A 13218-nucleotide genomic window follows, 5' to 3' on the forward strand; every position below is an offset into this window, starting at 1 on the left:
GGTGTACAATGTTTATAGACGTTGCACACTCTGCCACGTCTATATCCGTTGCACAAAATAAATAATTTTGATTTATTAAAAGAAATTAGTGGTGCAATGGCTGTCAACTTATAGAAACGTTGTACAGAGCGCGACTTTTCTGTAATATATGGTACATTTAGGGGCATTTAGTAGTTATTGTTTATTAATTTTGGTTTTAATTATCCTTTTTTTTCTAGAAAAACGAATATTATTTTTTAATAGGGTTCTCTCTTTCCGACCAAAAAAAAAAATCTCATTCTTGTTTTTTTCTCTCTCTCACCACTCTTTCTCTTATCGTTTTTATCTCTGTGCAAAAGTTTCTCGTTTCATTTCCAAAGCACCTCCGAGATCTGATATGATTTCAGCTTGAAATCCAGAAACCATAGCCTTTTACTTCTAAACGATGTTATAATTGAAACACACACATCAGAAAACTTATTTATATCCTTAACTTCGAAGATTTCGCAACCGTAAAAAATAAATTCTTGAAATCGCAAACCCATGTATTAGAAATATGATTGTTGATTGTGCTTCCAATATTTGGTATATAATCAGGTAAAAACCCTAATTTTGTTGTATGAGTAGTTGATTAGTAGTGATTTTTAAAAATGAAAAAATCAAACGCAAAACCAGATTTCAAAACCTAATCCTAACCCATCTAAGAATCAAAGCTCATGTGAAAATCAGAACCGTAATCCTTTCATATCCCTAATTCTTTAACCCTGGATCTAATTAGTTATTATCCTAAAGTCTAAAGCAAACGTCATCTTACATTTTTCAGAGCTGAAGAGTACACGGTGAAGACTTCACAAGGTATAAACACTAATATTGTTTCTTGTTTTTGCTATTATTGCTTAATTATGTGAATAACATCTTTTGTTAGGTAATATTTCATTACGATTTTGCAATTTTTCTTTTTGTTAACTGTGTTTGATTGACTTTAAAAGCATGGGTTTCTTTTGATTTCAGTTTTAAAGATACTGTTTGTGTGCGGTGTTGATTGTTTTTATTAGTGAAGGTGGTATGTGTTGTTGGTTAGAGTCGGTGGTGTGGGTGATTCTGTTGGTTGTGGTAGCAGGTATTGGTGGTGTGGTCTGCTATAAGAATGGGTGGTGGTGGTGATGCAGGTAGTGGTTTGCTTCTTATTGTTGTTAGGTGGTTTGGTGGTGGAGCTGGTGATTCTGCAGTTGTTGGCTATGTGGATGGTTACTGGTGTCTTTGGTGGTAGCTACTAATCTTTGTGTTAATGGTGATAATGGGAGTGGTGAATGGTTCCAACAGGAACTTAGACGTACAACTTATGCGCCTCATACTCCCATGTGTTTAGGATCTTAGGCTCTAAGCCATATAAGTAGGTGGTGTTAAATGATAGGTTTGTGTTAATGAAGTACTCACTATCCTCTTGCTCGTTATCTAACTGTTAGTAGTTTCTTTGCGTCTTTGTAATCTTTCAGTTGTTATTGTTGGCTTCACTACTGTCTAAATTTTTCACTTCTGGCAGTATATGTACAAGCAAGCCTTGAATATTTGTTAGATTATTCTCAAGAAAACCATGACAAGTTCTAGAGGTTCTTTATCCACTTCAAGCCGGTCTTCCTCCCCAAATTTCGTGAACGTATCAGCAATTAATGAGAATGAGGTAAACTTGCTCTCGTTCTCTCCATTTTCTGTTGTTAGCCATCAGGATTGTTGTTTAATCACTTTATCATGTATCTTGACAGGTGAAATTCAAAATTACTCTTTGCCATTCTGCACTAAATGATAATCGTGCTGCTCTTGTGGAGGTTTCTTCTCAACCATTGTTTGTTCATTTCTTCCGGATTTCACATTTGCATTGGCAGTGTAATTATTGTCATTAAATTCCCACTGGACTTTCGTAACTATGCTTCCCTGTATTTATGCATACTGTGATTTGGCTTTTCATTGTCATGGATAAATCTCATAATACAAGAGTAATATGAGAAAAAACTTTTAATTAACTTAGGAAAATCATTAATGCACATGGTTGAACAGTTGAACTCTAATTCACTTCTCTACTATGTTCTAGTTGGTAGAGTTCATTGCATCAGGTTGTACTTTGGGTAATAGCTTACATCAGATGTCACCTCTTATGTATATTCGGGTCTTACATGGGAAGAGGCCAGATGCCCATCAACTTGGTCCCTTTTAAGTGGCGATAATTTTTTATTCAGTATTGTAGCTTGTAACTTATGAACTGGTTTGCTATTCATGTTCTTGATTCAAAAAGATTGGAATTTAATCCGTCATTAACAGATGGAGGGTATTCCAAGCAAAGCAAGAACCCTGCGGATGAATTTAACTTTGGCAAAGCTGTATCAGTACTCTAGACATAACCTTAATAGATCTTACCTCTGTCTCTTTATTTGTGTACTAATGCTTCTCATCTTTCTCTCTTTTGCAGTTCGGTTCTTTCTTATCACAAATATATTCTTATATTTCATCAATAATTCTGATTTCGGATAGATAGTTAACCATGGTACTTACGCCCTTTTTTTTCTTTTTCTTTTTCAGTAGTGCCCTCCGCTGAAGGTCAATCACTTGCTGACGAGTATTCCAGAAGTGCTCAATACCTTGCGTATTTTGGTGGAAAAGTTGGGTTACGGTATGCTGAGAGTTGTGCTCGTGGTGGGATCTGCTACTTAAACAGGTGATATTTTATATGTTCTACTTGTGTTTATGTGATCTTTTGTTAGTTCAGTTCTGTTAAATCATCGTACTTGAACACTTATGGGTTTGTCAGTTCTTTACTACTTTTACTCACTGGTTCCGTCCACAATCTATATGTATGAACTACTCTCTAAAATTTGAATAAAAGGCTCATGTACAACATATAAGCATTGTATTATGACAACAACATATATACTTCCTTGTTCTCTTTGAGTTTCGTCTTCTGGTAATCAGTTAGATTACTCTTGATGAATATGATTTGAGTTATATTTTGTGAATTAGATCTTCAAGTTAATATGTTGTCTCTTGATGTTGCAGGAGCATGGTAAGTTGGTTGACAAAGAAAATCGGACAACGGAGGGTCCTGTCACTATAGGTGTAACTTCAGGTGCTTCTACCCAAGATAAGGTAATTTTCCTCACAGCAAACTTGGTTCTATTTTCCAGAGTACCTTACGCCATGAATCTGAACCTGAAGTGGCATCACTCTATGGCAATACGGTGATATTTTATGTGATATGATTTATGTGCTTGTATGGTTTGATTTGATTTGATGTCCCTGTGACTGTACTGCTAAGTGTTTGTTGGTGGAATGAGCATTATCAATTCTATACTCATTTTCTTGTAATAGGTTCATATTTGTTTTCTTATGATTTGTAATTAACATTTTGATTGTTCTTTCTGCAGAAAAGATGCTATGAAGCTGGTAATTTATGGATGGATTGGTCGATACATCATGTCATTATGCCCAGCTGCAGCAAAAGAAACGAGGTACCTTGTAGATGTTAGTTGAAACTTGGGAAAGTCTTGTAGTGTGCCAACATACAAACTCCCACTATTTTCTTGTTGCTCTAATCCTTAAAGCTAGGACTAAGCTAGTACTGTGAGCATATTTGGAGTAACAACCGGAAACAATAGCTTTAGCAATATTTCTTATGTTCCGGATTGGGTTTCATTGTATTTTTTTCGAACTTAGTTTATATTAGTGATTATCTGATCAAAGGGGGTCTTTTAGTTGATCTACAATGATATATGAAGGTGCAGAAATCTGCCGCAACTATCGTCGGAATTTATTTATTTTTTATTTGGAATTATCATCGATTTTTTTCTCACCTTTAAATGGTTTGCAACGTATACAAGTTTTGCTCAAATTAGAGTAATACGTTGCCTAAATTAATATAACCGTTGCAGAAATTAAATAATCCGTTGCTCAAAAAACGCTTGTAAACTTTGTTGACCAACGTTTATATGCGTTGCCCAAATAATTTGCCCAACGGGTTTTAACGTTACACACAAATTTGCTGTGCATATTTCCAATGGATATACGCGTTGGTGAAATTCCTTGCAACCTTTATATCCGTCCTAAATCGGGTGTTTTGTTGTAGTGATAGCATTGTTAGTCTTGTGGTCTTGAAGACATTGGCTTTGTTGGAAAAGATTATACTTGGTTTAGAAATCATCTAGAAACTGGTACTAGAAGATCTAGGATAGATATGGCACTAGGAAATGTTGATTGGAGTCATAATTATCCTAATTCCAAGTTATTTCACCTAACTCAAATAGGAAATGATCACAGTCCTGTTATGCTTGTTACAAATTTTCTTGAAGCCCAATGCTGGAATCCTTTCAAATTCTTTCTCACTTGGTTAGAGGATGCTTCTTGTACTTCTGTCATTGAAGATGCTTGGAATATTGAAGTTAATGGATCTCCTGGTTTTCAATTAGTGAAGAAGTTTCAATCTACTAGGAAAAGACTGTCTTTATGGAACAAAACACATTTTGGGGATGTGAATCAAAGGGTTAGTCAACTGCAAAATGAACTTGATACTCTGCAATCACAACCTCCTTCTAGTGAGAACCATTACAAAATACTTTGCATCAACAAAGATCTTAGTAGGTGGCAGAAGACAAGAAGTGAGTTTTACCAACAAAAGTCAAGAGATCATTTCATCAAAGACATGGATAACAACAACAAGTATTTTCATACCAAGACTAATAGAAGAAGAGTGAGAAACAACATTGATGCTTTAAAAGATCATGATAACAACTGGCTGAATACTAGAGAAGATATCTCACATCATCTTACCTCTCATTTCAAGGGTATAAGTACTTCTATTCCTATTGTCCATGATGAAGGAATTTTTTTGCTTTTGCCAACAATTATTACAGCTGCTGACAACTCCCTGCTTACAAGTAGTCCTTCTTTTCAAGAAATTCATGCAACTCTTAAAAGCATGGAAAACTGGAGTGCCCCAGGACCAGAGGGTTTTCAAGCTGGTTTTTTCAAAAGCCAATGGAATATTATTGGTAATGATGTTTGTCAAATGGTAACTAGATTCTTTGAGTCTAAGAAAATGATGAGAGAAATCAACAAGACCTATATTTCTCTTATTCCTAAGAAAAAGAAACCCACTTGTGCAGCAGATTACAGCCCAATTGGACTTTGCAATACTTCATACGAGATTATCTCCAAGATTATTGTTTCCAGACTTAAACCTCTTATGGAAAAAATCATTTCACCATATCAAGCAGCATATGTGTCTGGAAGATTGATAAGTGGCAATATTGTCATTTCTCAAGAGGTTATGCACTCTATGAAGAAAAAAAGAGGACAAATTGGTTGGTTAGCACTTAAGCTAGACATGTCAAAGGCTTTTGACAGACTTGAGTGGAGCTTTTTGTTAAAAGTTTTGGATTATTTTGGCTTCAGCAATGATTTCTGTGACTTGATTTATGAGTGCATAAGTACTTCTACTCTATCAGTTATGTTAAATGGGTCTCCCTGTGAAGAATTCCACCCAATAAGAGGAATCAGCCAAGGTGATCCCCTGTCACCATATCTCTTCATATTGGCAATGGAATTCCTTTCAAGGCATCTGGTCTTAGCACAACAAAACAAAACTATTCAAGGTATTACGGTGGCTTCTAATTCTCCTGCCATCAATCATTTGCTCTTTGCAGATGACTGCTTGATTTTCACTCAAGTAAACTTATCTTCAGTTCACAATCTACTGGAGTTATTACATAATTTTAGTGCTCAGTCAGGTCAAATTATCAATTTTGACAAGTCTTCAGTGCATTTCAGTAAGCACACTAAGCCAGATATAGTTGAATCTCTCACTCACATTCTAGGTGTTAAAGTCATGAATTCTAAAGAAAGATATCTTGGATATCCTTTACTTCTAGGACATTCAAAACAAGATGCTTTCAAAGCCATAGAAGATAACTTCTTAAGCAGGTGTTCAACTTGGTCTTCCACTTCACTCACTCAAGCTGGCAGATCCACTATGATCAAACATATGTTAAATTCTTTACCAATTTATCATATGGGTACTTTTAAGCTTCCCGCTCAACTGCTAAACAAGCTCACTTCTATTTAAAGGAAATTCTTTTGGGGTTATAATTCAAATAGAGGTAATAATCCAATCACTTGGCAGAAGGTTTGTAAATCCAAAGATTTTGGAGGATTGTCTTTCAGAGATTTGGAGCAACTCAACTTGGCCTTACTTACTAATTTGGCATAGAGACTATGCACTGAAGAGGATGCACTCTGGACCAAAATTATGAGAAGCAAATACTTCAGAAATGGCAACATTCTTCATCAAAATCTCAAAGCAGAGAATTGTTCTTACACTTGGAATGGTTTAATTCAAGGTCTGCAAGTTGTTCAACAGAACTACTTTATGGAAATTAATAATGGTAAAAGAACCAAAATTTGGTTGGATAAATGGATTCCAGGTGAAGAAACCCCCCTCATCCAGTGAATGATCTACACGGATTTTATCAAGATGTTGAAGAGCTAATCATTCCAAACACCAATGACTGGAATGTGGAACTACTGAATCTCTTATTTGATAGCCATACTCGTAGAAAATACAGAACTTGTTCTTAGACACTTCTAAAGAAGATTTAATGATTTGGATGCCAGCTAGAGACGGTAAGTTTTCAATCAAAAGAACTTACAAAAAGTTAACCAACTCTAATAACGAAGTAATAGTTGGTGGAAGAGTTATTCAAAATAGTGTTTGGAAGAGATTATGGAAAAGTAATTCAGCTCATAGAATAAAGCTGTTTGCCTGGAAATGCATTCATGAGTCACATTCTACAAGGAGTAGACTGGCCAGACACAACAACAACATTGACACTCAGTGTGCTATATGTGGTCATCATGAGGAAACCATGGAGCATCTTCTTTTCCATTGCAGTCATGCCAGATCTGTGTGGACAATGGTCAATGTTGATATTGATAAAGCTCAAAGGAGTTGTTCTGGTGTCTCAATCTGGGTTGAAAGTTGGTTCTCAACTAACATCCCTGCTGGAGATGAACATCTATTAGCCACTCTTATGATATCCACTTGGATATTATGGAAGGAAAGATGTGAAAAATATTTCAGGGAGTAAAACTCAACCCTTACAATACTATGCATAGAATACATTGTCACTTGCAATCGCTTTCACCCTCATCTCCCATGAGCATTAGCAATTCTAATACTTTTGTTTTTTCTCACTGGAAGCCTCCTATACAAAATGTTTTGAAATTTAATGTTGATGCTTCTTATGATGAGAATACTAATACACTTGGAACTGGCATTGTTTTACGTACCCATGTAGGAACTTGCGAAGGAATCAAAGGAACATACTCAAATGGAGCACTAAGTGCAGAGGCAGGGGAGTGCATGGCTATACGAGAAGCATTGTTGTGGGCTAGGGATAAACAGTACACAAGAATTCACATTGAAGCGGATGCACAACTGGTGATTCAATCTATCAATGAAGATGTTCTCCTCGTTCAATGGGAGAATAGAAATATCTTAAAACAAATTAAGAGTTTAAGTTCTAGTTTCTTGCTTTGTAGTTTTTCTTATGTCAGTAGACAAGACAATAAGGTAGCAGATGCAGTAGCAAAATCTGTTAGAGTCTCATCTACTAGTTTAAGCATTTCAAACAATTTTGTGAGCAAATTTGTGGTCTCTTGGCAGGAGACATTAACAATTCTTCTTTCGTATCAAAAAAAAAACTCAAACATAAAAGGGCCGATGAATACGAGCTGATTGAACCTCAATATACACGCGTGCATGGTTTATAATTGATCAGTGGATGAGTTTCTGGACTTGCAGCTTCGTCCTTTTTCCACATCTTGATAGTCTTGTCAGCTTCGCAAGAAACTAGTCTTGATCCAGTTATGTCATAAGAGAGGGCGTATATTCCAGCTTCACAATCCAACGAACCAGGCTGCACAGTCGTGCGAGTTCTCTGGTAGTTGTGTCCACTCTTCCAGTCCCAGAACCACAGGCTTCCATCGTCACCTCCGGTAGCCATCACTCCTTCCTCATTGACAGCCACTGCATTTATAGTTGCCTTCTGCTGAGAACGCATATTGTGGTAAAACTGTCCATCAGGAAGTCTAAATTTCTTTACGTTGTTGTCTGCACCTGCCGACGCAAAAGTACGAGGATCTGCTGGATGCATCGCCATTGCCCTCACGGATTTCTTGTGGTGCGTGAGTGTTCCCATAGTCTTCCAGCAATTCCGGAGATCCCAAAACTTGATTGTTGTATCGTGAGATCCAGTTATAACTTGTGGATCGGTTGCTCGTGTAAGAAGTGAACAAACCGTATCCCCATGTCCAGAGAGAGCATAGATCTGCTTAGAAGTGCGGATATCCCAAACCCGGCAGACAGAGTCACGACCTCCGGTAAGTAAGATGTTGATAGTCGGGTGAAGAGCTAAACAGTAAACACCACTTAGATGGCCGTGGTATGATCGGATGACTTTGTTCTGTTCGAGGTCCCAACATTTAACTTGCTTGTCATCAGCAGCAGAAAACATGTATGTTTGTTGTGTGCTGACAGCAAGTCCACGTACCTGGCCTATACGTCCTGTTAATGTGAGTTTTAGGCTTCCTGTTGCTACATCCCATATCTTGATAGTACGGTCTGCAGATCCAGTAGAAAACCAGGAATTGCTAGGGTCAAAAGCAATACATCTTACCCATCCCAAATTCCCACTTATGACTCTATATTTCCTCCAAAGAGCATGCCATACTGGTGTGGGCAATTCATGACTTCGATAGCAACTTTCCATGATCGGGTTCTAAGAGAAAGAAAGCAAGCAAGATATATAATTATTAAATAGAGTTTTCTTAATTTGTACCAATCTTCGATCAGCTCTGGTTCCTTGCTGCTAATCCAAGGATGCTGAGTTTGTGATTCTGAATGATGACACATGATTTATTTATAGGCACATAATACTTGGATTCCAAGTTAACAAGTCCCTAGCGCCTTCTAATTCCTAATGCAGCTGGAAAAAGGAAACCTTAAATACATGCCTAAACTGTTCATTGAATAAATATCCCTGGTCACTTTAACAATCGCATGCCTAAATTGACAATCCCAACTCCGGTCACTTTGTTGTGACCCAAAATCAAAATATCCCTAATATAAACTAACCGACAATTCTTATGGGGTTCTGTCAATAACCAAAAATCGGGACAATGCGAAAACCATTCACCATCATTTTTTATTTTTTTTATATTGGTTTGGAGTGATGTGATTTCGCCTCTCCCGTCGTGATATATTTTTGATTTGGTGAGGCGTCGCTTAGGATTTTTGATTTGGTGTTGCTCGACTTCGTCTCTCCCCGTCCGGATAATTTTTGATTTGGTGTCGCGCGGCTTTACCTCGCCCCGTCGTGATGCATTTCTGATTTGGGTGTGGTTTGGCTTCGCCTCGCCCCTTCGCTTAAGATTTTTTATTTGACGTGAGTCAGCTTCGCCTCGCCCTGTCCCGATACATTTTTGAAATTGGTCTTAAAAACCGCACAATCTTATTCTTAGGATTCTTATTTGCAGTCAGCATAAATTAACCAATTGAATTCTATATCCTTTTATTCCCGGAAGTGATACACCCACCGCGAGCTAGATCCCGTGATGTGTACCGCAAGAGAAGGATAGTCCCCTTGTAAGGGATAGTCCCCTTGTAATCCGGAGGATTTGCAAGGAATGGGTTAAGTGTGGGACCCATCCTCTCTTATTCACAAACTCACTTTGCGGTACAACCCGCGGGATGTAAATCATTTCCGCTTTATTCCCTTGTTCATGGAAGACAAAAAAAATTTAACTGATCTTCTTTTGATCAATGAATTTTTTATTTATATCGGATGATATTAAATTTGGAAGATGAACAAATAACTATATTTCAATACTGGGAGGTGGTGGTGGAGGTAATCCCAGTAAGTAGTAATTGGTTAAAAAACAATTCTGTTTATGTACTAATCTAGAAGGAGCAAACGAACAGAAAAAGTACTAAAATCTATAGTTGATAAAAAAGAAGAAAATGGTAAACTCATATTTTTCATTTTTATCTTTGGGTACAGGAATACAAGATAGACAGAGGAAGTGAGTAAGACCAATGGTTCTACACATACCGTGGAACTAGACAATTTTAAAACAACTCCTCACACAACCTTTGGGGTGATTAGAAGGGGGTATTTTTGGGCCCCACCAGTGAGAAAAATTGTGAGGGGTTGTTTTAAGGTCGTCTGTAGAGGCGGTATGTAAAGAGTTTTCGGAGTAAGAACTACAAACTAATAGCGTTGGAATTTGTACTTAGATTTTGTGAAAGACTTTTGAAGTAAAAATGAAACTATATAAAATTAAAGTTTCTTGAACATATTCCTAGGAAAATTATCAACATTAGAATAGCAAAAGATAAAACTGATACCCTTAGATGACTACTCACAAAATCTGGTGATTTTACAGTGAAATCCATGTACAATAAGCTCATTGAAAGAACTGTGAATCACTATAATTTAGGTCATTCAGATTCCTTTTGGAATAGTCTATGGGACCTTAATGAGAGTTTACAATATTTTGAAGGAAATATGGACAGTTATTTCCATCCCATTCTCCTGAAATATTACTGACTCTACTATGCTTGGCAGCAGCATCTGCAGCACTATTGATAGCCCTTTTAACATGTAAAAATTTAACTAAATGATGATCCTTCAAAAGAAATAAGCAGTCATCTAGAATTGAGCAGGAGGTCAAACTAGTTTGGCCTCTGTTATGATTAAGATATGCCACAATATTTTTGGCATCACTGATTAAGTAAACATTTTGAAGATTTTTCTCTCTGATCCATTTGGCAGCTTCCAGCAGTGCACCACTTTCAGCATCCTCGGGACTTGTCGTGCTTCTTGAAATTAACTTGCAGTCCTTGAATTCACCTACTGCATTCATAGCCACAATCCCAATTCCAGATTTATTAGTATCTTTATCAAAAGAAGCATCACGGAATAATATTAAACTATCTTGTGAAATTTGTTGCAGTAAACTAGCATTGTTGTCTTGAACTGAAGTGACAGAATTAGTAATAGGAGTGGTCACTATATTACTGGAAATTTCTTCAGATAATCTAAGGGAAGTCCTAGCTGTGAACTGTGGGTTAGGTGTTTTATTTTCAAAGACTTTAGAACACCTATCTTTCCATATACACCAAGCAGTGTTCAGCACAGTAACAAGATGGGTTTGTAATTGTCTTGTTGTAAGCCATTTAGTGACCCATTCTTTTAAGCTAATACTGGAATTCAGATCCTGCAAAATAAGGTTACTGATACTTGGGATATGAGACCACACATCTCTAGCAAAGGAACAATGTAGTATCATATGTTCAGGAGTTTCAAAAACATCAGAATTACATACCTTACATCTGTCATCATGATTGTTATTGTATCTCACTAATTTACTACCTGTAGGAAGAATATTTTCAACACATTTCCAAACGAAAAGTTGGGTTCTAGGCAAAAGGGGAGATTTCCAAAGGGATTTATGGACTTCAATATCAGGATTATTGTTTGAATTATGAGGAATCTCATTAGCTAGTAATTTATAAACAGATTTAACAGATAAAATCCCACTCTTATTATAAGTCCATACAAGAGTATCATTACCAGAGATGGGAATTTTCATGCTGCATATTTTCAAACAATTTTCCCTAGTGAAGAAAGCTTGCACTAAAGGAACATTCCAGGCACCAGTATCATGCATAATAAAAGTAGAAACCTTATAGTTAGGATTTGGTTGACTGACACATAGGGGCATAGTTGGATTAAGGATCCAATTATCAGTAAAAGCATTCACAAAATTACCATTCCTAATGTCCCAGTGGGGATGTTGTTTAAGGATATCCAACCCATGACATATACTAGACCAAACCCATGAACTAGTCCAAGGTTTTTTGTAATGCAGAGGATGACAGTTTTTAAAATACTTACACTTGAGTATTTTGACCCACAGTTCATTATGGTTATGTATTAAAAGCCAAGAAGTTTTAGTGAGTAGAGCTAGGTTCATTTTCTTTAGATTCCTAAAACCTAATCCTCATGAAATGCAGAGCTAAGTTCATTTTTTTTAGATTCCTACTGATGAGAGATACTTGGAGCATCAGTAGTGACTTTAAGGCTATGTATTAGGTTGCATTGTTCATCATGGATTAGGTACCTAGAAAAGGATTCTATACACAAGATAAATAAGTAGGGAGATAGAGATCTCCCTGCCTTAGTCCTCTAGTAGGAGTAAAAGAAGTGCATAGGGAGCCATTTAAAAGAATGGAAATACTTGTTGTGCTAATACACTGCAAGATCAGTTGGCACCAATGATCAGAAAAGACAAATTTCTTAAGAACAGATATTAAAAAGGCCATTCAACTCTATCAAAGGCCTTAGACATGTCAAGTTTAAGGCCCATGATACCACACCTATCCTTTTTTTTTCTTCATAGTATGAACCAGTTCATGGGCAATCACCACATTGTTTTGAATGTTTCTACCAGGGACATAGGCAGCCTGATAGGGTAAAATAAGTTTGCCTAGAAGAGGTTTCATTCTATTCACTAAAATCTTGGAGATAATTTTATAATTAGAGTTGCAAAGAGAGATGGGCCTAAAGTCACAGGGACTACTAGGTTTATTCACCTTAGGAATTAAAGAGATGAAAGTATGATTCATTTCTTTTAGGAGATGTTTGGTGTTGAAAAAACTTTTAACTGTTTCCCAAACATCATTTTCCATCAAAGATAGATTTTGTTTATAAAAACTTGGCGGAAAACCATCTGGGCCAGGAGCAGTCCAAGAGGTCATTTGCTGGATTGTATTCCTAATCTCATCAAGAGTAATGGGACTCAAGAGATTATCATTGTCCTCATTAGTGATACATCTGTCAATGCAGTTTAAAAAATTCTTACAAAGAATAGGATTGGTGGTAGTATAAATTTTCTTGAAATGGGACACAAGAAGGTCTTCAAGAGTCTCTATCCTCAGACCATTGGGAAGCTTAAGAGAGCTTATATGATTGAAGTGCCTTCGTCTGTTGACATTAGTATGATAGTAAGAAGTATTCCTATCATAGATTTTAATGGATTCAACTCTATATTTTTGAGCATAAAAATATTCTTGAGCTTTTTGAGCTTGATCAAGACTATGTTCAACTTCCTTTATGGCCTCATTATTCTGAA

At 36.6% G+C, this 13218-nt stretch overlaps 2 protein-coding genes and 1 long non-coding RNA gene across 6 annotated transcripts; 1 reads left to right on the forward strand and 2 right to left on the reverse strand.

The window, feature by feature from the left end:
• Window positions 1-266: 266 nt before the first annotated feature.
• On the forward strand, window positions 267-3781 carry LOC113275423. 4 transcript variants are annotated; one of them, XR_003323576.1, is made up of 7 exons: window positions 267-576; window positions 803-834; window positions 991-1660; window positions 1743-1805; window positions 2554-2689; window positions 3028-3117; window positions 3396-3781. It is a non-coding gene; the product is annotated as an uncharacterized LOC113275423 (long non-coding RNA). The 4 variants fall into 4 exon arrangements; XR_003323577.1 differs by having other exon boundaries at window positions 267-834; window positions 991-1393; window positions 1523-1660; window positions 3396-3780; XR_003323578.1 differs by having other exon boundaries at window positions 1523-1660; window positions 3396-3779.
• Window positions 3782-7766: 3985 nt separating this feature from the next.
• On the reverse strand, window positions 7767-8792 carry LOC113272496 (protein pleiotropic regulatory locus 1-like). Its single transcript, XM_026522321.1, has one exon. The coding sequence runs from the start codon at window positions 8790-8792 to the stop codon at window positions 7767-7769; it is 1026 nt and encodes a 341-aa protein (XP_026378106.1).
• A 1765-nt stretch (window positions 8793-10557) lies between these two features.
• Window positions 10558-11808, reverse strand: LOC113272497. Its single transcript, XM_026522322.1, has one exon. The coding sequence runs from the start codon at window positions 11806-11808 to the stop codon at window positions 10558-10560; it is 1251 nt and encodes a 416-aa protein (XP_026378107.1).
• Window positions 11809-13218: the final 1410 nt, after the last annotated feature.

Source organism: Papaver somniferum, chromosome 4, assembly GCF_003573695.1.
Source record: "Papaver somniferum cultivar HN1 chromosome 4, ASM357369v1, whole genome shotgun sequence".
NCBI classification, from domain to species: Eukaryota; Viridiplantae; Streptophyta; class Magnoliopsida; order Ranunculales; family Papaveraceae; genus Papaver; species Papaver somniferum.